General features: G+C 43.4%; 1 protein-coding gene across 1 annotated transcript in view; it reads left to right on the top strand.

Annotated features, from left to right (window-relative positions):
• Positions 1-16603, top strand: part of HTR4 (5-hydroxytryptamine receptor 4) — a 98318-nt gene extending 81715 nt beyond the window's left edge. The window contains exon 7 of the mRNA XM_065734968.1: positions 16442-16603. Within this exon, the coding sequence (XP_065591040.1) occupies positions 16442-16529 (88 nt within the window). The 3' untranslated portion in view covers positions 16530-16603. The remainder of the gene's footprint in view (positions 1-16441) is intronic.
• Positions 16604-26789: the final 10186 nt, after the last annotated feature.

Genomic DNA, 26789 nt, shown 5'->3' with positions numbered 1-26789 from the left:
AAAGAGCATTCGATTGTGTGTGGGGCAGGAAGAAAACACTCATCTTGCATGCCCTGGTGCAGTTCCTGCTGTGCTCTTCCAGTGGTGCTGCTGAGGGAACAGCTACTGCAGCAAAGGGAGAAAAGCATGTCAGAAAGCTGCACAGATGGAAACAGAGCTGTGGGAGACAGACCCCGACCCATGGGGTCTCGTGGAGACGCTTCTGGAACAACAGCAGCCTGTGAGCTCATCTGGGGGTGGCCAGGTCTGATGGAAGTCAGATATCTGTTTAACATTTACCTGATTTCTGCTTCAGAAGAGCCTACAGAGATCTGAGAAGCCCAGAGCCATGCAGTGTGTTTCTGATTCTGTGCAGTATCAGCAATAGATTATGATGGCTGATGAGTCCAGGCGCTCGTGATAAACGCACTGCTTAATTAGCCACCCGTTTAGAGACATATTCTAGGAACTAATTAATTCTTTCAGTTTCTGGATTAAACCACTGCATAAAACATTGCTTCAAACAGAGAACATTATATGTTACGCTACTGTAATTAAATAAAGAGTTAACTGAGCTTGAGAGATGCCCACAACACTTAATGAGGATTAATTAAGCAGCATGATTTACAGCTGGAGAAGATGAAACTGAACATTTCCAAGCTGGCAAGGCAAAGCAGCTGTGACTGCTGAATTCATGGAGGCACACATGGGGAATGTGCCTCTGCAGGAGCTCTGCTTCAGCAGCCTTGCTGACCAAGTTTGTCTACTGTAGACCCGTTAAGGTTGTAAAAAAACACTAAGATCACCAGGTCCAGCAGTCAACCCATCACCAGCATACCACTAAGCCATGTCCCTCAGTGCCACATCCACCCTTTGCTGAAAGCCTACCCACAGCAGTGACGAGTTTAGTGAGGTTGCATTCATTCCCTGCAGTGCACCCATTGTTTGGCTGAAAGTGTACCTCCCTATTTACCTGCTAGGAGTTAAGAACTTGGCAGTGGGAGACTTGAAGGGCAGAGAAAGCGCAGCCAAAATACTTGCCAGGTTTCTGCTACAAGCCATCCCCGAGACAGCCACTAAATTAGCCTGTTCTTAATTTCTCTGATCTTTTCCTCTGATAGCGACGCAATTTATCTGTGTAACAGCATTATCACACTCCAGGCATGCCAGCTGTAGGAACTGGTTGGATGATATTGGTCTTCTTTGGCCCGTTTAGAACAAACAGTTCAAGTGCTCAGCGTCATCAAGTTCTCACTTTGGGAGAGAAATCCTACGTTGTCTCTCCTATAAATGAAAAGAAAGAAGCTCAGTTAATACAGACCAGACTAAGAAAGATTAAGAGCCATGGGATCCTGTCCAGAAATCCCCATTTGGGCTATGACACCTTTTGTGCCTCAGCCATGATGCTCCCTTGCAGCCCATGTCCTCAGGGCATGCCCATGCCCCAGGTGAAATCTGTAGCTATTTCATGGGTCTCCTCATATCTTTTCCTCACCTTTTTATTCTGCAGTCCTAATGCCCTATTAATAGATTACCTGGATAGATGGCCTCTCTCCATATTTCATTTCCCAGGCACAGCAGTCTCATTTTTTTGAGAACAGCTACTTCCTTAATCCATGCATGCTCTTGAATCAGATGGCTCGTGTCTCTGTGCCACAGTGCTCTGGTTTTGTGGCTGAGAACATACAGAAATCCTGATAAATTTGGGAATTCCCAAGGAAGGAGAGCAGCCATATATTACCAAGCATCGTATCTTTCAGACTGCTGTTATCACTGTGAAATTTTGCTTAGTGATTTTCAGTCACTCCAAAGCTGTAAAGCTCAGTGAGAAAACAACTCTGTGTCAATATAGGCAGCTGAAATAACCTCAGTGATGGTAACTAAACTGCTTTTTAGATATATACAAGATGTCAGGAACCCATCTGGAGCCACCAAAAACCTTAAGTTTCAGTGCTGTGAATGACTGAGGAATTTTCCATGTCCTTCCCAGATAACACTGGTCTCAGACATTGGTTTTAAGACAGCTTGGTTCTGGATGGAGGACAGTACTGCAGAAAAAAAAAAAGTAAATATTTGGGTTCTCTCACTTATAAACAACGTGTGATTACAAGCACAAGCAAAGGGCTTAGTGTGTGAAAACCATATGCTCCAGCAAAATCAGAGGCCTTTGCTCTAGAATAAATAATTCACTTTTAAAAACAATTAGTACTGTCAGACCATTCTAAGGAGCAACGGAAGTACAAGCTAAGGATCTAGGGTGAGCGCTGATAAAATTATAAAGAAAAATGTCTGCAAAGTACAGCACATCTCTTACTATTTCTATTTTACCGGCCATGACACATTCACATTTTTATATAAACAGAGATGAGTTTACATAAAAGAGGGGCAAAACCCTGTGTCTTATACCGGTGTGTAATGCAGGTGTGTGATATTTTGCCAGATTATTGGGCAAATTACACCTTGGATTAACCTCAGGGTGAAGCAAAAAACTGCATGTACAAAACTGGGCTGATTTCTTAAGAGGATGAACAGGCACCTGCTGCAGTTGATCCAAAGTCTGTTACACTTGAAGCCTGCTGGCTAAGATGCAATTTTCTGTTCCATTTGCTACGTATATCACTGCTTCGTTTTTCCTCAAGAATGGGAACAAACATAAATCTGAGCAATGTTTATTTTTCTAAGGCAGAGGCTAAGGCAGGGATTTATAGAACACATCACATCCTCTGAAGCGGAAAATACAGAGGCCCAGAAGAAACCGAGGAAGGGGATATCACAACCTTCAAAAGCTGGAACTAGTTTGTTTGCTTTTGCACTGTAAATTGGAAGGTGCTCCATAAAGCGATGGATGGGCAGGAGGTGCTGGCTTGGTGAGCCTTGAGGCAGTAGCAGACTCATAGGCTGCAGGGGGCAGAGCTCGGGCTGCTCAGCATTGCCCTCAGCAAAACATGTCCAGGACATGAGCAGAACCCACCCCGTAACACAGACCTGCCCAATAGTGTCCCTGGTTCAGGCTAAAGGACCTAAAAACTGAATAAATTGAGGAAAAACACACATGGGTTTTTGCTGAAATAACGTCTGGTTTTGTTTTACATTGTAAGCATTCTTTGTTTAAATAAGAAACTGGCATTTCTTGTGCTGGAGAGACTCTAAAGAATTAACTTATGTACTCTGAACAATTCTCATGTAGATAGAAAGGTCATTTGTAGACCAAAGGGCGGCTTTGCATCAGAGGTTGGTGGGTTGCCCACTGTTCTTTCCTTGTAGCTGTGTTTGGGCTTGTATGTGCTTTTTTTCTAAACCACTTCTGCTATGGAGAACGCTTGTATCAGTGCTAAGAAGTAATGAGGCTTTGACTTTAGACTTCTCTGTCCCATCTGTAGTAAACCAGTTAATTCTAATCTGTCTGATATACAAAGCATGTAATAAATATTGCCACAATACAGGTGGCAAATACATTTATTATCTGTCAACAGACAACATTCACACTCAGGTACCACATACTGTTGTGGTTGTTCCATCATTTGCAAATGTAACTATGACATGTGCCTGTCATGCCAGTGAAAACATTTGGGCCGCAGACCCATTCCAGCAAACTCCAGAGCATCACATACACTTGAAGGACTCCTGGCTGAGTTGGTCCAAAGACTCAATATTCATAATGTATCTCTGGATTATTTTCTGCCAGCATTTCACTTTATGTCAAACAGAATAAATGACTAGTTTCACCTGAAGATTAATTTCTCCCTCTTGTATTTCTGCAATAAAGCTTCAAACTTAAACATGTCATCAGGGGAAGGAGCCTGACTTTCCCAGTGATTCCTGTTTGTGTTTCTCCCAGCTGGTCACCAGGTACTTCGTGCTGGTTACATCCCTCTGTGACCAAGATCAATACATTGATCAAAACAACTCTGAATGTCATGCTCCAATCCACTAGGAATCTGTGTAGAAGAAGGGATTGCCCAGTGTTCTTTTGTTTATGAAATCCACCAGAAAATAAATCTCTGTCTCTCTGAGTGTGCTCCCAGATTCCTGGATTCCCCCACCCTCTCCAAAACATCTGAAATTATTTGCAGTGATGTTCTTTCCTCCTCACTTGGAGCACACTTGGAGACAAGCTCTCGAACATGGTGCATTCAAACATTCATACTGAGTGTGACATATTCCTTTGGCACATTTCCTGAAAAGATGCCTTTCTGCTTGCTAAGATGCTCAGATGAGGCCTTTCCCTTAGGCCCTTCTTGAACACAGAAGTTCAAAGGGGCCCTGAGCTTGGAGGGGAGGGTGGTAAGACATCCTCACTAGCAGATGTCCAGAAACAGTCCTGTTGAGATTGCACAGGATGAAGCCAGATAACAGACTATTATCACAGGATGTTTGGGGAGGTAGCTAACAGAAAGTGGGGGCTAAGCAACCTCTGAATCATATTGAAATGAAGAAGCTATCAAAGGCACCTCCTCTGCTCCTCAGCACGCTCCTGAAGACAATCTAGCCTAGCTATGAGATAGCTCTTGGCAAGGGAGGAGGGTGAGCAAACGCAGCATCATGCTTCCGGGGGAACAATGGGAGTGACAGCACAGCCACAGAGCAGCGTGTGCTGCTGCCTTGTTTGGGTATCACTTTCAGCCACGCCAGCAAGGAGTAGTGCCTTTCTATGGATGTGATGCAGGGAACTGTAAGTGGGGGGAGTGCAGGAGGGGCAGAACAAGGAAGGGGAGCACAGAGCTCTCTGCTGTCCTTAGCATGCTGAGAGAAAACGCGGTGTGCTTTTATCAAACATAGTCTGTACGGAGGAAAATATGGAGATTTTACTCAAATTAAGCACCCACTCTCAATGTCACCATCTGTGCGATGACATTTCATCCTAATAACATGCTTACAAAATAAACTATATATGAGTTCAGCTTAAAAATTTGCAATGTTAATATTCTTTATGATATGACGTGTAAAATTTTACAAATTCACGCCCAGAGATCTGTAACAGAGAAGCAGCCTGAAGTCAGGACTGTGCTACTTAATGCATGTCATAGAAATACTAACACAAAAAAACAACCTTTCAGATTTTACCGTGGGGTGCCCTAAGCAATGGCTGGATTCCAATCACCTCTTATGGGATACCCAGAGATCACCAGGACATGCAGTGCTGACAGAATGTGGGTGCATGGGGGAAGCAGCCCCATGGAGCACGGGGAGTGGGGCCCCGGGAGCTGAGTGCTGGGTGGAAGAGTGGGAGGGAAGCATGCGTGAGCCCCAGGTGCTGTGCGGGAGTCAGTGATAGTTTGTTATTGAGGAAGGAGCTTTCACTCCTGACTGACATCAGCGATGCACATATGCTAGGGTTTTGTTATAAAACATATAATTGTTTAGAAAAAGTCTAGTTCTAACACATACAGAGTTCTGCCTTTTGCATGCACAGAACAGACACGTGAAGTGAGTATGGATTTTTTTAGGAGAGGATTTCAACAAACTCCTGCTGACGCTTCCCATTGGATGTTTCACATTTCCATTGGGTATCAGATAGCTGGTGCTGTGCAGCATAGAGGAGAGAAGGCTCTGGGGAGACCTGAAAGCAGCTCTTCAGTATCTAAAGGGGCTGTAAGAAAGGAGGGGACAAACTCCTTAGGAGGGTCTGTTGTGACAGGACAAGGGGAAATGGTTTCTAACAACAACAAAAAAGATTTAGACTGGATATAAGGCAGAATCTTTTTACAAGAGTGGTGAGACATAAGAACAAGTTGCCCAGAAAGATGATGGTGATGCCCTGTCCTTGCAGATCTTCAGTGTCAGGCTGGAGGGGCTCTGAGCACTGATGGAGCTGTGCATGTCTCTGATCATTGCAGAGCAGTTGGACCAGATGACTTTTAGAGGTCTCTTCCAACTCAAACCATTCTATGATTCTGTATTTTCACTGCAGAAAAGCCCCCAGTTCCCAGATAGCTGCAGTTCTGACAGCATGGCAGGTGCTAGGAGCATGATGACTCTCTGCATCAGCCATAAGAAAGGCTTCAGTTGCTTGAAGAGTGAGGGAACAAATCCAGCCGTAGGTTAGTGCTGGGGCTCACAGCTGCTGTTTCACAAGGAAACAGTCTCTTCTGTCCCCCTCTCATCTTAGACTAATGGTTTGTGTTTCTCTTCAGCAGATGAAAAATTCAGTTTTGCCATTTATGAGATCTCCATTTATTAAAAAATATTATCACCTCTCTGAATTTTCTTAATAGAGCCTTTCTTGTACTTCTGTAACTGAAACATCTTACTTAAAAACCAGAAAACTATTGTGAGCTCTCCCATCTGTAGGCAGCTGTAAGCTGCTCTTAACATGATGCTACATATATATTTTTAACTTTAGTAAGCATTTCCAACTGCTGTTCTAATTACCATATGTGTGCCTCTTATGAATGTTGTATTAATGATGGTGCAAAAAAATGAAGAGTAGGCCAAAATCATCAGGAATTATAATATATACTGTAGTGCCAAACTTAACATTAATGAGAGGAAAATACAGAGTTAACGTGAGGAGGATGGTGCCTACCTTCTTCAGCATGGCATTGGGTGGCCTCTGTTACTTGCTTACTTGTTTTCTTCAGGGTTTTCCATTAAAGCTAAGCTGAATGTCCTACAATGGAAAATAGTGAAACTGATAAAAATCTTTCAGGTCATTCATTGGAAAGACAGAAACATTTGGAGGAGGTTCTTGCTCTTGCACCCAGGGGAGGTGAAATACAGACTGCAGATCTAGTGAGGGGAATGTGAGATGTATGTGGGAAGCGCTGGGGAGCACAGTTCTGGCAGGATCAGAGCTGCTAATGGTATAATGAGGCTAATTATTTTAAAAGTGAGCTTTGTCGTTTGAAAGCTGCCATGTTTGACAGCTCTGGAAGGCACAGGCACCTGCTTGTGCATGAAAGGGAAGAAGCAATTAGGCCATGGGAGCACAGGGGCACAGCAACAAATTTAGCATCTGCTTATTTCTTTCTTGGCTTCATAGAATTACTGAGGTTGGAAAAGACCTCTAAGATCATCAGGTCCAACCATCCACCTACCACCAATATTGCCCACCATCCATGTCCCCGAGTACCATATCTCCACATTTCTTGAACATCACCAGGGACAGTGACTGCAGCCCTCCCTGGGCAGCCTGTGCATCACCGCTCCTGAGAAGAAATCTTCCTTAGTAACAAACCTGTGCCTGAAACCTTGGCACAACTTGAGGCCATTCCCTCTCATCCCATCTTGAAAACAAAAACCAACACAAACCCACTGTGAAAAAAGAGAGAAGATTAAAGAAGAAGCATGCAGGGGAAATATTCTTGCCTCTATTTTAATAATGGTGAAACGAGGCTCAGAGAAGTTGCTTAGCTTGTCACAACAGGAATCTTTGGGAGCCATCTTTGAGCCTAGGGATATCTTGAGTCTCCAGTAACCTCCTGTGAGTGAGCTCTTCAAACAGGTCCCTGAAGAATGTGGTGGATCTTCATTCTTTTAGAAGCTGTTTGGTATTTGTCTGTTTGCTTACCATTAAAATACCTGTTGTCATCTCCCTGGCTCTAACTTCTGATATCTATCAAGAATGTAATGATCTTCCAAAGAGGGTATTATTATTCTGTACGAAAACAAGACTTTACTACATCATGCAGAAGGCTGTGGCTGTAGCTAATGACATACAAAAATGTGCTCCTTCAGCCCTATTTTTTATTGAATTTGATTCTTTGCTGATCTATGTGGAATGCCTTGGCTGACTCAGGCCAGGCTCCCAATTAGTTGCCTTCATTAATCAATCTCTTTCCAATCTATTTCCCATGCCAAGTGAAGGGTTGTGTTCAGCAATCTACAGGGGAGACCCAAATGCTTTTCCTCCATTCACAGAACAGCAGAGCAGAGGGGCAGTGTGCTGGGATTAGCAGTTGAAGCTGAAGTTGCTTAAATGAGTTCCTATAAATTTTCATTGACCAAATTCATTAGTAGAGCCTAACAATAAAAAGAATAAGAAGGAAAGATGTAACGAACAGTTTCTGTTCCAAGGAAACAAACTGGCTGGGTCAAATTCAGCAAATGTTTTCAGCAGGAGAAAAAGAAAAGGAAACAAGATCCTGAAGTGTTTTGACATTTCATTTCAAAATCCTATTTCATTTTTTAAGTGTAGGCAAATAGTAAACTAAGTTAAACATTCTCCTTACAAAAAAACCAAAAAACTCTTCTACTGTAAACACAGAAGTAAATGAACTGGAGGTTATTTTGCTAGAAAATATTTTGAAACATCTCTATTGGCAGCCCTGCCCACAGTAGGGGGGCTGGAACTGGGCAATCTTTAAGTCTCTTCCATCCCAAGTTATTCTGTGGTTCTTTGATTGTATGGTTCTCTGTATATGAAGATGAAGTGCTGTGTGCATATATGGTTGCATGGCTAACACATGCTATGTGGGAATATTATGGCCTGTTGGACTGAGGTGTGCTGGGAACATGTTGTAGGAGCACACATGATGGGAGCTGGTGGGAGCCAAGGCTGCTCTATAGGAGTGAGAGAACAGGGCTCAGCTAAGGAAATCACCCATCAGGAACAATGGAACAGAGGAAAGAGCAAGGTGAGGAACAAACCTATTGATTGACTCTTTCTTAGCTTTCTATCTGACAAGTCACGGAAAACATACATTTTTTTTCCAGCTGTACATTTCTCTCACTCAAAGGCTTTGCATACTTAGAGAACTGTCTGCTAATTTTAAACTAGAGGAGGCATGCAGAAGCCTTACAAAATGCACACGAGGCTGGATGATGTGGGCTGCAGACAGCTGTGCTTTAAACTACTAACTGAAGTTTAGTAGAGAATGATGAGTGCTTAATTCCAGCTCGCAAGGTCTGAACAGCATTATTTGATTTAATGATAATTAAGATATTCAGCATAACTACTCAAGAGTGGAAAAAAAGAAATGCATGTCAAGAGATTGAGATAAATTTGTATTTACATTTGACTACAAAGGACTTCAAATCAACACTGCCATCAGATCCATCTAAATAATTTAGCAATCCCAATGCTTTCCTGAGATCTAGATCTTCACTATTCAGCTGCTCTCCGTAAACGGAACTTTCGTTGGTATTCCTGCGGATTTCACCTGTATTTCCCTAAAGAACCCCATCAGCTGTAAGGAGCAGTTGACCACCAATGTTTGTCCCTCTTCATTTTAAATGAAATATGTAAAAAGTAAGACTATGACAGGCCAACCACACCTTCAGATTTGGCTAGGGCATCTTAAGCATTTAGGGTTGCATAGGAGCTGTTGAATCACAGCCTGAACCACTGACTGATCACCTGAGGTGAGCACTGTGTCAGCTGCAGGAGCACAGGTGAAGACAATTCACCTGTGTGACCAGAAGGGATGGAGACTGACTCCACCTCTTCTAGACCCCATTTAAGGGCTGAACAACACTGGGGAAGGATCTCCTATTGGAGATCCCTCCTTCACGAAGTATCCCCCTGCAAGCCTCAGTCTTTGGAGACAGGTGAACATTTCCCTTATTATCAATTGTCTCTGCCATCTGGATAATCTTTCTGGATTATACCATCTATCTTGACTGACAATACCATTCAGTATTATTCATTCTGTTTTCCACCCAACAAGGGCTATGTACTCCTTGGGGATACATGAGTACTGCCTGAGACAGCTGGGCTTCGACAATCCCTGCCCACAGTCAGAGCAGGGGACACAAGGTACAGGTTAACCCCTGTTACCACGCCCATTGCAGAGTATGGGCTTTGTTTTCCACTCCTGATCCTGGCAGTAATAGGGTACACAGACAATGACTGTGTTTGGTTGCCCCCCCTTTGGTGAAGGGCTGTTCTTAGGGCTGCAGGACATCAGTCACAGCTCAGGATGACACACAACAGGCTTAGGAAATGATATACTATAAGCCATTAGGAAATCCTGCAAGTATCACACTCATCTTTGGAGAGAGAAGAAATGAAAAACCCACAGAGAAACACAACAGGAGCTATTCATCCTGGAAGCGTTAAAATGTATTGCCGTCTTTGCAGCACTGAATATGGAATCAATTTATGTTGTTCTGTAGTATTGATACATACCAATGAGAAGAGAGAATGAGCTGTAATTTACTGCTCCCTCTCACCACGGGAATCGCGTTGAGGGGGCGTGGGGGAGTCGTTCTCATCCCTCTGTGTATTTTCCACTGATGGTCAAATGTGTAAGTTTTGTGCAGAGGCTGAAAGTGTGAGTCACTCAGCCCAGAGATGGCAAGCTTTAATTTCATGGGGCCTATGAACCCGGTCTTAGCAAGAGGACATCTCTCCAATGACCTTTTAAAAATTAAATACGCAGCTGTACCAAAATCAGATGTTTTGTGAAAATACATTTCATTTGGACCACTTATGTTCTTTTTTTTCTAACAGAAAATGGAAATGAAACAATGTATTTTGCTCACATTTCATGTTGACATTTTGTGTATCTCAGGTTTAAGAAAAAAAAGACTATTTCTTGCCTCCTTCAAAATGAAAAATGTCACAGATTGAAATAGTAAATTCTAGGTATTGTTGGATTTTATGCTCACTCCTCCCAACTTTCTGAATATTTCCTGTGATCCCCCAGTTTTTCAAATTGCTGAAAGCATCTTTTCAGGGAGCAAATAGCTCTGTCACCCTCTTTTACCCTCAGCTCCTGCAGCCCTGGAGGGCACTCCAATTCCACATGCACATTCAGTGCTGCTGTTCTGAAACGTGTTCAAAGTTTATTCCTCATCCACTGAGATACAGGAGGGTCTGCACCATCTTCCTTGAGTCCTTCTGGCATACACATGACAAATCATGATGGCAGCCATAGCTGCTCTACATCTCCATCCTCTGCCATCAGAGGTTTATTGTAGATTAATGACTGCCATAATATTCAGAGTTAAAAGACTGATCTCTACCTGTACCTGAAACAGGAGTCAAGTAGGCAGATACATCACTGTCTGGAAGAGCTAACAAACACTCATCTTAAGCTGTTCTCTTTCCCCCTTACGTTTTTAGTGCATTTATGAATTATATTGTTTGCATTTATAATTACAGAGCACAACAGATGGTGGAAGGCTTATTTCAGAATGATGTGTTCATTAAAATAACCTGCTCCAGTTTGCCAAGTAATTGTTCATGGCGATCCCAATTTCATGGGGAAGAGTTACTTATTCTTTTTAAATCCATCTGAAAGAAATGGAGCTTTGAGAGATGGGTGCCATATTGAGCATGCAGAGTAATGGTGCTGCGTGTGGTGCCATCGGCAGAGCACCGAAGAAATTTTTGTCTGTGACCGAAAGTCAAAAAAGGGAGAATTTGGAAACCAACATTTTTCAACTGTAAGAAAAGGTGCAACTCTTTATTCAGTTCAGAGGCTCTATTCCACTAGAATGGGGCTAAAGCCAGCTTCTGCCTATGCTCAGATGGTAATCTAAATACTTAAGGCTCAAGAACAGTAGTTTCCGTTATTAGAAGGGACTTGAGTCAGGTTTTTATAGTTTATCACAGATGACCATTTTCCACACCTACCTAGTGATGTTTTGTCTCTCTCTAGTCCTAATGAGCACTCACTGTGTGCATCTGCAGTTAACAGGTTTCCTTATGGAGCTGGGAGCACTGCTTTCTTCTTTGGAAATCTTGTTTTCCCAACCTCATTGACTTCCAAGGCACTCAAAATATCCTCAGCTACTTCTGCACTCTTCACCCCCCTTTGCAGTATTTCATTTGAGATTTCCTGCTCCACACTTTTTTCCACATTGAGATTTCAGGATCTGATCTGAACATGGATGAAAGCAAAGACAGTGTCAAGATTTCTTGGAGGAGCATCTATTTCTCCAGGTCTAGTGCTACTCAGGTTCTAACTCCTGGCCCTCACACCTCCTTGTGCACGCACCTTTACCAGGGCTACCTCCATCCACTCCACAACAAATGGGAGATCCGCTTCAGTGGGAACTCTCCTTGGAAACATTTACAGCTCTCCTACAGCTCAAAGCATTGCTCTTCCACATCACAGCAATTGACAGCACTGGTAACCCACAGCCACAGCACGTGGTCATCAGAATTTTGCAGGTAAAGTTAAAAGGAACTAGTGGAAGACAGGATGGGAAAGAGAAGGGGCAAGGAAAGGGAGAGGAGGAAGAAAGGTGGTTGTGCTCACTAAAAGCAACAAGAAACATTGATGTTTTCTGCCTTGTTCAGAGAACATTTTCATGCGATCTGACTGTGAAGGCTTCAGAGAAGCAGTTCCCCTTCTGAAATACTGGTTTTCAACATGTAGGCCTGCTTGGCTGATGTGGTATGTGCCTGAGAGAATTTTTGGCTTACAGCACTCTGATTTTAGTCTACAACTTCTTATTTCCAACTATTTTATGTCTCTAACAACTCATTCCTCTGATAGCTCAACCTTCCTTGAATGATCACCCCTACCTGTTAAGCCTTGTTGGTGTAATTGAAATCCACTTGTACATTTTTACAGGTGTAACAGCAGAGGGACCAGCACAAATTAAGAGATATTACAAAAGAAAGGAATGCTCACCTTTCTCTGAGGATGTAGGTTTGCAGAATAAAACTCCACAAAGAAGAGAAACCCAACAGGAGAGCCTTCCTCAGTGGCAGTCAGCCCTTAAATGAAGTCTAAGAGGGGTACAGCCTGGCTCCAGCCCTTCTGGTCACACAGGTGAATTGCCTTCACCTGTGCTCCTAGGCCTGACCGGGTCCTTTCTCCAGGTGCTCCATCAGTAATTCAGGCCATGACTCACCAGTTCCCAATAGGGAATGTGTTGTCTTTAGAAGTTAGGCAGAGCTCAGCCCAGATTTCTGCTTTAATATGGACCACAGTGTGTTGCTGGCAGGAAAATGTGACTAGATATGGACTTTTTGTGATTTTTGTTTTATTGAAATTTAATGCCTGCTTCAAATGGAATTGTTTTAGTTGGAATGCAGGCAACTGACACACACACCAAAAAATGTTAAAAACACTAATGAAGGACATTTCCCAAAGAAGAACACAACACAAATTCAGAAGACCTTTTGGTGCCACAGAACCCAGAGATCTATTTCACTTCTTCACAAAAAGCTGACAAGTTCTTTCCAGTTTATAAGAACGTGACAGCCAAAGCTCTGCTCCTCTCCTTCCTGCCTTACTGGAAAGCTTTAAGACTCAGGCAGAAACCATTCTGTGTTTACAACGTACAGGTTACCAAAAAGATTTCCAAATACTAGGAAACTTGGTGCTAATCAGCTTTCTTTATGGTATGTGCCTAACCATCCCAAGAGCTCATGCCGTTGTGCCCCATCCAAGCCCAAGCCATCCCAGCAATGCAAAAACCTCACCTGAGTCCCCATCAAACACCAGGACAGCAGGAACCACCTTCTGCCAGCTCAGAAATGGAAGCAATTAATCATGTAAACAGATGCACTGGAAGAGGATTGCTAAGCAGAGAGTGGGGACAGCTGTGCACCTACAGCGGTCTGTGACAACGCTGCTCCCCCCATTAATCTGTCTTAGCCCAGCTGAATGCTTTGCTGTGCTTGGGAAGTTGGGCCATTCATTTTTGCCATTTTTTCTTTGCTATTATATGGCTCTCAAAGCAAAATTATTTCTCCTGGCCAAGGTTAAAGAGGCAGAGGTTGACAAGACAAAATGAAGCCCAGTGTTCAAGGACAGGCAAAGGGCAGGAGACACAGCAGGCCCTTAGCCCCACCGTGAGTCAGCTATAGCTGGGAAAGGCTGTGTTTGCCCCTTGTCATCAGTCACTGGTTATTAATGAGCAGCAATAACGTTATGGGTCCGGTACCTACCAGAGCCCTGCGCTCTGCTGCTGCCCTGTACAGCCCAGAGAGCTTCATGGGGATGGCAACTCCTTCATTACAACTGGAGAAGCCAAAACACAGCATCTTTTGTCAGTGCTGCTGTAAGGAATTGTGCAAGCTGGTGCCAGGGCTGGTTCTGCAGGGAGCACAGAGTGCGCTGCACCCTGGTGGTGTGTCCTTCCCAGCTCTTGCTGAGCTGCTGGAACAATGCTGGAGCTTCATGTTCTGGTCTTGGGCCTACAGGGGGTAAAACCACACAGCTCCTCTCTGCTGAGCTGAAAGCTAGTCCAAGCAGTTAATTTAAGAGCCCATTGGACTGTCAGAAACAGCAGGAGATACAGAAGCAATTATCTCCAAATTGCTCATTATCACAATTAAAGTACCATTTGGCAAGGATGTGAAATGCCTGCTGCAGGGTCCCTGTATGGGTGGCAGTGCCTTTTGATCCCTGGGATTTGTGGCTGGGTGGCAGTGTTTAGATCCCAGCGAAGCTGGCAGATGACAAAGCAGGGACAAGGTTGTGATGCTGCTCCTCACTCCAGGTGCAGACACGGAGGCAGCGTGGGAAGTTGCCTGAAATCAAGCCTGGTAGCTTTACACAACAGTATATAAATCCCATCTAGGAACTCATTATAGGCAGGAAAGCTGAGCAACTAATTTGCTACAGATAATATATTTAATGCGTTTAAATATCTTCTTTTTTTATTCCTTGCTCACAGATTACAGCTTCCTATTGTTTACCTGACAAATTTCTCTGGCAGCATTTAGCCCACACATGCAGGGTTCAGGCATTGCTTTCTGGTTGGGGAAACAGATTCTGCGGTGCATGGCTTCTGGGCAGGCTGAGCACAAGGGCTGTATTCATGTAGGTGAGGCAGAAGTGACTTTCAGCTGCTGCTGCTGTGATTTCTCTTCAAAACGTGCTTCTCATTGCCTGAAAAAATAGCGGTGTTTTCAGAATGCAGATCGGTTGAGAGATGGTGGCACAAAGCAAGGCAGGGCTGCTACAAAGCTGTCCTCTATCTGACACTAATAGGCAGCTTTATGTTTTTTGTGACAGGAGAGACTACCACATGTGCAACCAACCCTGGTCACACTCTGCCTGCCAGCAGAGAACTCCTTCAGCAGTTTCCTGGAGATATTGCTAAGTTTTTGATATTTTTGATATATCATGTGCCACTACCAAATCATGCCCAGCACACCCACAGCACAGCCTTCATACCCTGCCTATACATTCTCTTTCCTGCTTTCCTACCGCTCCTCTTTCCCCACAGGGTAAACAGCTGGAAGTGCTGATCTAATGCCAGAGGTTTCAGGCAAACCCTGTGAGCCACCAGAGATCCTGGGACACCTCAATGCCTTCTCTTTAGAGAAAGTGCTTTGTAACAAATGGCACCACCTGATAAATTGCCCATCTTCCACAACTGTTTTCTGACTCCTGCAGAAGGAAAAAAAAAAAAAAGGTTTGGTTCTTTGGCTGTCCTCTGTGAAGTCAGCTTTCAGTGCCTGTCTGTTGTGCTTCTGAGCAACCCAATATACCTGCCTTGCTCTCAGAGTGAGGGCTCTCCTGGCTCTCATCCCATCGCCGTTCATAGCAGGGATTTTGCTGTCCCCCACATTTGCTGGACCACTCCATGTGCTGTGTCTCACTTGGTATAGGTAATCAAAATTGCATTAAGGCTTGTATGCATCACGGTTATCTAATCAGAGTGTCTGTTTGGTGCCAGATGCAAACTGTCATTTCTTGTTTCTTACATCAAGTCTGTATCTTGTTGGTAGAACAAACACAGTTTTGGAAAGTTTTATGTCCATTGTTCAAAGCAATGAAGTCCTGTGGGGAGATGTTTCAATGGATATGTCTGCATGCACCTGTATTAAGTCAACAAGCCTGACAGTGTTGAAAAACAGCATCTAGGACATTACAGGGAAAATTCCCCCCAGCAATATTCACCAGGACAAAGGTGGAGGGGCAGTGGATTCTATAGCCTGGCTTTTGTCTTGAGCCCATGGCTGATCTGGAACTGGTGGATACATAATTTGGAGGATACCCAAATCATCTGCTCCAGACATCTCAGCAGCACTGTAAGCACTGTACTTTAGAAGCCTAAGTCCTGTGTATACTCAGTGAAGGGATGCGTCCAGTTTAACGATGCCAAGTAAACTGATATCAAGGTATTAATTTTTGAGTATGGATACAATGAGGAATTCTTGACCTTTTTTTCTGATGATTAATCAAGACAAATCCGAAGGCTGATACTGATCCTTTACTCTTCCTAGCAGCAGGACCATTTACATGGTCTTAAGTTCTTAGGTCATCACTTTTTAAGAATCTTTATTGGGTTGCAGATATTTCAGGTATGCCTTGGATGATTGCTGAGGTGGGAAATGACATATCTGTGTTTCTAATTAGGAAAGTCTTAACAGAGACCTAATTTTCAGATTTTTCCAAGATGCATTTGGATTAGGGAAAAACTCATTTTTAGTTACTTTTGTGACTTCCTACTGATTTTCCTGACATGGAGCAAAGTAGGGAATCCTATTTACCTAATGTGGGATATGAACATTTAGAAGATATGATTCTGGGTTTTCAGGAATTCATTGTACATGGGCCTGCACTTTTTATCTAGCACTAACGAAGCTTTGTTTTTCCACTCCCAGGTACACTGTTTTACATAATGGGCATCATCAGGAACACCAGAAGCTTCCCATCCACAATGACCCAGAATCCCAAGAGTCCTGTTTCTAGCCACAGTCTCAGAAGAGGAACGGCCCAGCTGGAGGAGCAGGTTCCTTTTAGGATACCCAAAGGATTCCCAGGCAGCAGATGAATGAACACCCTTCATGCTAACGGTCCAGCCAAATGCTGTGAAGATCCACGGAGCCAGGGAAGGTCCTTGAACACTGTATCTTCACGGATGGTGTGGCCATACAACTGCATCAAAGCCTGGCTACAGGCGTGAGCCAGTTTCTGTGAAGGAACACCACAGATGCAATCCACCTAGAACAGTGACTTCTGTGTCTCCCTTCCAGCTGCCAACTCTGTATGAGATGCCACTCTGTCCTGTGCTATTGTGATCCTAAAGGGTTCTGAAGCCCTGATATCATGTGAGATTAATTGCTCTATTCCACCGGTGGCTGAATGCTTCCAGGAGAGAAACAGCACTGTGTTTTCTTTAGCCAAACAGGAGAGGTGTTTGCCTTTTGACTGTTGTTACGGGGAAGGGTCAGCATGAGCTGCTGATTCACCCTGCTCTGCAGAGCTTTTCTTGTAAATGCTTTTATCATGCCTCCTGGCCAAGTTGCTTGCAGGGGGGTTCAGGAGGTGTGTATAGTAGCTGGGAAGATGGAGAGAGACATTCTCCAGCTAACAGCAGATCCTGGAGTGCTGCAGCAGCCCACTGCTGAGCCCAGCCACACTGCTGTTCTAAGGCCTCACACCCAGCACGCGGTCAGCACTGCTTCACCTGAGCAAACCTTGGGCATTCACAGCAAGCAGAAAGGTTGGCCATGAGACTGCCAGTCCGTAGTACATCACTAAGTGCCATCCTGGAAAATATACCATCTAAGAAACTTTTTTAGCTACGTTAGAAATATAGACTCCTGCTTACGTTTCCTGTCTTTATTTTTCTGTTTCCTTCTGTTCTCTTCAAGTTGGGGCAAGAAGTTTCAAACCTTTAAACTATCACCATATGCACAGCTGTTTGCCAAAACCTCAGTCTCTAAGCTGCTTCCTGCATGTATATGTTGCTTTGTTGCCTGTGAGCTGCTTCCACTTTTGCACGTGAATGGTAGGCAAGGGTGTAGACATCATGACTCGGGAAAAATGATTTTCCTGAAGTGGGAAATATGCAGGATCAAGACCACATGCCTCTACCCTATTTAGAGGAAGATCTAACCCAGAGATGCTACCCTGAACCTAGAAGATAAAACTGTACTTTGTTATATTGTGTAGTCATGTACAGACATTTTTAATGTAAAAAATTATAGTGACATTATTTATTATTTTTTTTTAATCAGGAATGTGAGAATTTTGTTCATTAAAAGCTTCAAGACCCGGGAGCTTAACATTATATATATTATTTAGTAATATTTCTGTTGCTATGTGACAGATATTTACTGTAAACAAACAACTCCTGCCTTGAACAAAATTGTTGCTCAGTTGGAAAAGAAAATCATGCATGCTGAGAACAAATGGCTTCTTCACCTTGTGTCTGAGCTCTTTGAAATGCTTCTTCACACCAAACAGCCATTGATAGTTTCACTTCATTTTCCTTTAGGATCCAAAAGAACAGTGGGCAGAAACAGCTCTAATGAGAGGAAGCCAGACACATCTTATTGTAGAAAATCCTGGGCACTTAGAAAGAGACAAACTATTGATGTTTTGGTCATAGGTGCTGATGGGAAGAACACAACCTGCTTAAAAAGAGATGGTAAGAGACAGTTCTCGCCAATTCCAGTTCATCATTAGGGATGGTTCTTCAATGATGTGTTTTTAAAGGGGTTTCCAAAAGAACTCAGAGTCAGTTCACCTCTATTGTTAACTCCAAATCAGCACCGGCAGGTGAAAAAATAGGATGTTGTTGAAAGTTCTGGAAAAAAAAGAACAGGTTGTCTAGGATTAGCTCCAAGCATCAGATTTCTTAAAGAAATCCTAGAGAAGTTTTCTTTGTTCCCATTAAAGGCATCAAAATATTGGTGAGTGATACAGAACTAGCTGCACAGGGATGCAATAGCAATGCTGTTCTTTGTTTCTAGTTGTCCCTGAAGAGTTGTTTTCTCCCATATTTTAATGTAGTTTGGTAATATATTCTTAATTTAACATGAACTTCTCAACGCTGAGTTTTACTCATCAGCAGTGTTCAGAAGGCTCTGTCAGTGGGGTCAGTAGCTCACTAACCAAAATGGTCAACAGGTCTAACTGAAAAAAAGAGGATTCAATTCTTAACACTATTCTGTGTCACCTCTGGCTAAGGGCTGGTTGGACTTAGTAAAGCTGTCAAGAATCACTTGTCAGCTTCTGCTTAATAGGTCGATAATCTCAGCAATGCTTCTGCAAACACAGTAAATGATACTGTTCATCATCAGTAACATCAGTATTTCTCTGGAAAGAAGCTGTCTCAGGGAAAGAACCTCTTTTTGATTTCCTTCCTCTGCTAAGGGTAGTTGCTCTTGTAGCCTCTGAGTTCATTTTCCCATTGGCCATTTTGGCTAGTGGTTTCAGAGTCTCTGCTTGTGCTGAGTAATGTGTAATGCATTGGCTGTTTCTAAAAATAAAAATCTATGTACATTGCAGGAAACTCCAGCTCATGCTCATCACTTGTTTTTTTTTTTTCCACTCAAAATGTAAGATGTTACCACATAATGCCTTTGACTTGCCTTGCAATACATTCAAAAGTGCTAGAATGACGAGAAAGAAACTGCCCACATTGCTTTGAAAACACCGATGAGCTGTTGGTTACGATACAGGCTCCTCACATCTACCTGCCAGAACAATCCTCCAGCACCTCCTGCTCTGTTCCTGTCTCCCAGTGAATTTGACTGAAAAGGGACTTTCTTTCTCACTTGTCCTTTCCTTTCCTGTGTCATAGATTCACTCTAATAACCACAAATCTTATTTTTGTACATAAAGATAGTAGCATTCATCAGCAAAATGTCTCACTACCATATTTATTGTCTAGGCACATTGTATATTCTTTCAAATGTAGGAAGCCTCAGAAGTGTTAAGCACAGTGCCTACTGTAGCTGTTTTCTTGGACTACAACCGACTATACTTTTCCTTGCCAGAGATAAAGTGCTAGCAGAACAGCTAGCTAATAAGAAATTGGCTGGCTAGGCCTTTGCTAAATTGTCTTCAGGAGGCTGTTCTGTCAACACAGCTGTATTGCCATATTTCTCTGTTTTTCTAGGCTCCAGATGAAGCATTTCTGAGTTTGCTTGACGTCTGTTAGTAGCCTGTGTACCCGAAGATCCTTAGCAGTTACTTGCCCTGAAAGAGGAAAGCAGAGGAACAGGCTGATCACCTCCTGAGGCAGATTGCAAACCTGGTCCAACACTATAGCTGTGGGCCATCTGACTTTAAGTGGGCCCTACAGTCCAAGGGTGCACAACATGATGTAAGCCATCATTCCAGCTCAGCAGCATTCCATGCCCCCACTATTCAGTTTTCTTGAATAGAAGCAAAGACCATCTACTGCAAAGTAAAATGCAGAGGCATAAAAAACACATCACCAATGGGAGGCAGTGTTCAGCAGCTCCATGAACGACTGCAGTGGAGGCCATACACTTTAATTAGCTGATGATAAGACTGTCTGGAGGGATGTGAAGCAATAGCTGGGTGACACACACTCTGTAAATGCCAGTGCTCGAGGAAGCCAGCAGTTGTGTTGCATAGTGAGATGTATGGAGTTATGGCTGCAGCCCAAGTGTACCAGCAGGTCATGCTCATAAACACCATGCAGAGATGAATCCTTATGGGGAAATGTCCCTTCCAAATGTATCCCTCATAGTTCTTTTAACACTGAATATATTTTCAGGTTTTAGACTTGAAGAGGGAAACGATCAGAAGAAAGGAGAGACAATCTCGTTAGAACAATCTGAAAAATGTTTTCAATAAATCCTCAAAATCATTTTCATGTAATCAGGGATCTAGTATGTGATCTGATGCTTGCATAAGCACAAAAAGAAAGGAAAACGTTCACCAGAACAACTTAAAAATGAAGGCAATGACTTCCATTTGCATTGCACTACATCACATTGCCTTTGTGCACAGCTGAGACAAGGCTCCTAGGGGAACATGGGCTCAGGGTGCAGGAGCAGAGGGATATTTGTAATGATGAGTGGGAAGCCCTAATTCACTTCTCTTCCACACAGTGCCTGGCTCCAATCTGCATTTTCCATAATCTGTTCATTTGAATGTTGAAATCCCCGCAGGTGTGTATATACAAATATATGCTTCAAGGAGAGACAGTGTACATTGGGTACAATAGCAGAGGACTTACGTGGGAAAAAAAAAATTAAGCACACTCAAACTCTCCCAGTGCTCTCCTCTCTGCTCACATTGCAAGTCTGAGCAGACAGTAGGGCACATGCAGCCACTGTTTGTTGACCGAGATACTGTTATATTAATAATCTTATTTTATTACTGGTTATTATTACAATAATTATGACTAGTAATACTAAAGACAATTTGCTTGCAGCCATGGGAGCCCACACCTTGGCCTAACGTGCTGTCCTAGTTTCAGCTGGGAGGGAGTTGATTTTTCCTTTGCAGTGTCTATGATGATGCTACGTTTTGGCTTTAGGAAATAAATAATGAATGTAGATAATACACTGAAGGTTTAGTTGCTGCTGAGCAGTGCTGTGCAGAGCAAAGGACATTTCAGTTTCTCAGCTCCTTATACTGCTGTCCCACTGAAGGGTTATATAGATATATGTATATATACACACAATAATATAACTCTTATTCTTTCATCCATCTTCCTTTTCTGCCTTAGTTTTTATCTCAATTGATGAGTTCTACTTTTTTCTATTCCCTCTCCCCTCCCACTGGGCTCAAGGATCCCTGTGGTGCCAGTCTAGCTTGCAGAATGAGTGTGATCAAACCAGACTCACACAAGCAATGAAAACCATCATTAGGATCACTTTAATCTCAAGCAGCATGAATCCCTGGCTCCAGAGAGTCTTTCTTCTTCTTTTCTTCTCCAAACTTTGTTCCTCTGTAAGTCCCTGTTATAGCAAATGACATTTCATGGAGACAGTACATTAGATATGCACACAGTAACCCCTGAAAACATCAGTCAGCACTGAGAGGGCTGAATGCTACTCAAGTTGGCTTTGTCTTCAGCACACTTCAAAATGGCTTTTATTTTACTCTCTTCTCCTACTGCCCAACATGGGATCAAGAGCCCTGTGAATAATCACCACTAGTGTTACCAGTTGTACACTTTAGTGCAGCATCTTGAAATGCCTCTCAATTTAGGTATTAACTAACAAATAATCTTCAACCTAAGGACAATGTGACTGAGAGCTGTGACTTCTAGAATCCAAAGCACCCAAAAATGCCTCTGCTCAGCAAAGGTGAAGAAGAATCAAAAAGGTATTTAAGGTATTCACTGGTGTTAGTCTGACTTAATATATTGAGTGTAACAGAACAAACCAATTGGGTCCAATTTCATCCATTTTACTTCTAGCATGAATGAAAAATATAGAGCAATGCCAATAAAAGGATGGTTCCTTGGATCAGGCAGCCCTCAGACAGCAGAGTCTGAGTTATTCTTCACTCATCTTTGCAAATGCTAAACCCAGGAGATCATTTTCATTCCTTAACTGTCAACTGTAAATCCTTGTTGTTTAGGATCCTATCTTTCCCTCTGCATTAGCTTTCTTGATCCATCTGAATATTATCATGCCAAAAGTCAACACATCCAATGTTTTTTCTACTAATATTACCATGGAACAACCTGAGTTGGAAGGGACCCACAATGATCAAGTCCAACTTCTGGCTCCATGCAGCCCCACCTAAAAATCAGACGATGTCTGAGAGCATTGTGTCTGAGAGCACTGCCCAAACACTTCTTGAACTCCTCCAGCTCAGGGCCACAACCTAAAATATCCAAAATAATCACATATAAACAGCATCTTACATAGTGCTTACCTTATCCATGGAGCTTTCTCAGGGAATAAAGAAAGATACAATTTTACTAGAATTCATCCAATTAAAACGTTAATGGATCTGCACTCTTCCACTTCCTGTTAAGCTGAACTGAAATTGCCCACACTGTTGGACTTCCTGTCAAATATATTCTTATTTCTTAACGAATAGCAAAGATACGACTGAAAAGCTTAAAATTATTTTGGCACACACTATTTGTTTTGACAACTTACAACTTTTTTTTTTTTTTAATTTTTAATTGTTATCTTCTAAAGTTCTTGAAATCAACCAGAAAGGAAAAAAAAAAAAAAACCAACAAAGAAAAACAAGCAACTAAATAGCTTTACTGGATCACATCAGAATGGGTTGCAATGCAAGATGAAGTTCTGTACACAACATCTGTAGTGCTGAGGCCTGCACTCTCTTAGAGATGCTGTGAAGGAGACTACTCAGTCCGCTGGAGCTAGAGAAGAAATGATTTGCTAGCTGAATAAGTAGCATGCTTAATTACTTCCTTGAAGATTTCTTTCAAATCAAGACTAGGGAGACCCTAGAAGAGGACCTACAGCTGCCATGGGGTGTGTTTCAGCAGGGCAATGATTCAGGTGTCAGAACTAAATATCCCCATCCAGCAGCCTCAGTAATTAATCTGTTATATTCCTTGACTGTTGAATTCCACCCACCAAACAGAGCTCTTGCCATGAGTATCTGAAAGCCCTATCAACAGTCATCTGTGTGTCACTGATATCTAAATCCAATCCCAGTCAGGATCCCCGATAAAACAGGTATTAATTCAGAGGTTACTTTAGGGATGACATAGATTAACACAAACAGGCTGAAGCCCTGAACAGATTAACACAGCTGTGCTAATTCCATGCCAGTTTCCATGATTGTTCTCCACTACTACGTCCAACCCTTTCTCAGTTGCTACCACTCCCACTGCCTTCAACAAGCAGCCCAAGATCAGTATCAGCAGCCACCTTCACACAGAAATTCAAGCTGTGGACATCTGTGCTCCTCTTGCAGAAGGCTAGAACAGCCGGATGTGTCACCCACCCCAAAGCCTACGCTGAGTTCTGCATTGCCAGGGTTGGCTGCCTGTGGACAGTCGTGAGCACAACTCAATTCCCATTTCAAGGACAGATTGCATTCCCTTTGCTAGACCAGGCATGCTTCAACTGATAACCTCTACTTATTTGCTCCTTCCCTTGCCCAACTACTGAGTCAGAAAGAGGACTGCAGTGAAACCAGACTCTAAATCCATGATTTTTGCCTCCTCAAACCTTAAGGAAGGAGTCTGAAAGAAATATATGGAGATCAAACTGGTATTGCTGTTGGGTTTTACGGCAAGGAGTCACTATACTGTCTCACTGTTGCTGTCAGACTCTTGCGTGCCAATCTGCAGCTCAGCCACAGATCTGGTGGCTTGTCCCCACAGCAAAACTATGAGTATATGTAGCAGATTAACCCTGCCACTCCTCCTTTTGTACCAGAGCTGCAGTGTACAGCTCTTTCACGTAGTTCACAGCACTATTTGTAAAGTTTAAGATAAAAACTCTGGACCATCAAGAGAGATAATTGCTGAAGGAGTTGCAGTGACCTCTTCTTTTGATTCATTTTGTCCCATGGAAACACGGACATTTTAATGGTCCATTCTGTCACAGCTGGATATTTTCTTGCAAATGACTGTTATGGAAAGTGTTCTTCAAGCACCTTCCTTACAATAAATTCTTCCTTTTCTTAGGTAGCTCTTCTTCAGAATGGCCTATCCCTGAAAGCTGAGGCTTGTTTTGGGTCTTTAAATGAAGCTCTTCAGAACAAGTTGTACTTATTGAAAGCTCTCAGCCAAAGTGTTTCTTCTGGAATGAAGCAAGGTTATCAGATACCCGAAAAAACCCTTAGGTACTTCTTGTGTTGCTTTTCTAACTGGTTTCATCTTCTGGCCTCACCTTTCCTTACGAGTGTGATATAGGTGGATTGCCTAACTCAAGGTCAGCAAAACAGTTCAAACTGGATCGATCCCAACACCGAAATGTCTCCTTACCTCTTGTCACAAACAATGCACATCTATGCATTCAAACGTACCTCATGCTCTCATACTTAATGGAGTGCTTCCAGCTTGGATCACCTTTGAGGGTGTCATACCAGAGGAAGCAGTTCTTCCCTGCAAACACAAAGCTAGTGGGTTTGCTCTGTAACAGCAATCTGCAATGGAGAAAGCTTACCTCACACCAGTTGGAGCTTTGCCTGTCCTGTTACCACATGCAGTGCACATTTGTACATACAAATGTCCCATTCTTGTCTGAGAACATCTCAGACTTGCTTTGCAATTAGTGGAGAGCTAATCAATATGTGCATTTGGACAGCAAAATTACCTGCTGGCATTTTTTTCTCTTCACTGATTGTAAGAGATCTCTGTGATGACTGTAGCTGCACTACAGGCATACAAATCTAACAGTATATCCCGCCCAGGAGGTCTCTTGTTGGCAAAGAACTGCTAAGTAAGAGCTAGCTTAGGAGGGACAGCCTTTCCTCTTTAATTCTTTCCCTGAAACCACATGCACTGCAAAGCACGTGGAGGAAGAAGGGCACAGAAATCATGCAATCACATCAGGGTTCCCTTTGTCATTTTCTGTACCTATCAGATTTAGTATTTGCAGAGCTGCCTTTGGACTGCAACAAACAGCTTGCTTTGATATCTACATATAAATGTCGCTGTTAAGTGCGCTGTAAATGGATTTTATTGTTCATTCCAAAGCTGCCATATTTTAGCAAAGTAAAGCTAAAAGTCCAAGCTGGAGGGCTTTCTGTGGGAGAAAGATGAGCAGAGCATCACCCAACCTGCTGCTGCAGACCAGCCGCGGGACGCAGGGCATCGGTGTGCAGAGGGAAGCCTGCTGCACACAGACAGGCTGCATCCTGAGGGGAGTTTAGCAGCCAGACAGAACGTTGCAAACCCTTTTGTGCCCGGCAGGGTTTGACAAGGAAATTGAGTAACTGATATCAGTAACAACAAGCAAGCTGCTCTTGACCATGAATAACGTCATGCCGAGCCTCAGCTCCCCCTGAGCAGCCAACAAACGCGCCCCAGGCCTTCAGGAAACGGAAGCGCCTGAAACCTCGGGAGCCACACCGCCTCGCGCACCGAGCGCCGCGCTGCCAGCTGCGCGCCAGCTGGGCCGGGCCGGCAGCGCCTCGGCGCACAGCGCCCCCTGGCGGCCGGGAGCCGCGCCGGGCCCCGCTCGGCGGCTGAGCCCCTCGGACAGCTCCGGGTGGATGAGACGGGAAAATGAGCCTAAAAGTTCGCGTTAGAGAGGTCAGATACAGATACTGATCGCGCCCCGTATCCTGAAAAGGAGAAACGGTTTAGTGCCATTTAAGAATCTCAGAGATTTCAGCATATAAAAGGCATGTGCCCTGCAAACTCATGCTCATTACCACAGTCTGGCTCCTCTGCTCCTGCAGCTCCAATAAACTCTCTTCAGCTGACAGAAGCAACCTGCAAAGAAAACCCCTGTGACTCCCGCACACCCCAGCAGCACAATGGGCTGATGGCAGCGTGACCCGTCCTGTTAACACACAAACCCAGACAGTGACACAAGGATCCACAAGGAGGAAATCAGAAACCCAGACCACAACCTTCTGTTCTTCGCATAGAGAACAAGGCAGGAAACCTGCAGCCCTCCAGCCAGGCACTGGGGCAGTGCTGAGGGTGTGCATGGCAGCCCACGGCTGGCATGGAATTACTGCTCACACAGCAGCTCCCACTGATGCTAACTGTACCCACCCATGTACCAGTGATAATGTTCTGCAATTGGGGGTGAGAACCTCCAGACGCTTTTGCTGCTAATAAAAGTCAAGCAGGAACATAATTCTTTTCGTCTGGCTTTGCTCCTTTCCTCGATATCAGATACTGAACTTAGCAAACAGAGCAGGTTCCCTGCCTGCACCCCAGGCACAACCTCAGCCACCTCCATCACCCACAGCTTACACATGCATGTGAGTTTAGCCACTACATTACCACTCTGTGCAAAACGGGTGTCATGTTGAAGAGGTGAAAAGTGCTGCAACTTTCAACTGCTTACAGAAAGAAATATTGAATATAAATAAATATTCTATTTGTATAAATACCTCCTCAAAAAGCTCAAGTTAGAGATACCAGATGGAGATCTGGTGCAATACTCCAGGAATGCAGAACGTTTTCCTGTACATGCTGTATTAAAATGGTAAACACAAGTGACTCTGACTCAGATTACTTGAAACACTTCTGGGAAGGGTCACAATTAGATTTTACATTGTTATCTACAGTTGAACATACTTGTCACAATGAAACCATTAAGTTTGATCCTGTGTTAA

Source organism: Cyrtonyx montezumae, unplaced genomic scaffold (assembly GCF_038088225.1).
Source record: "Cyrtonyx montezumae isolate F1298 unplaced genomic scaffold, pur_monq_1.0 scaffold_18, whole genome shotgun sequence".
In the NCBI taxonomy this organism is placed as follows: Eukaryota; Metazoa; Chordata; class Aves; order Galliformes; family Odontophoridae; genus Cyrtonyx; species Cyrtonyx montezumae.
Note: the sequence above shows the minus strand (reverse complement) of the source record. Positions and strands in the feature narration are given on the sequence as shown.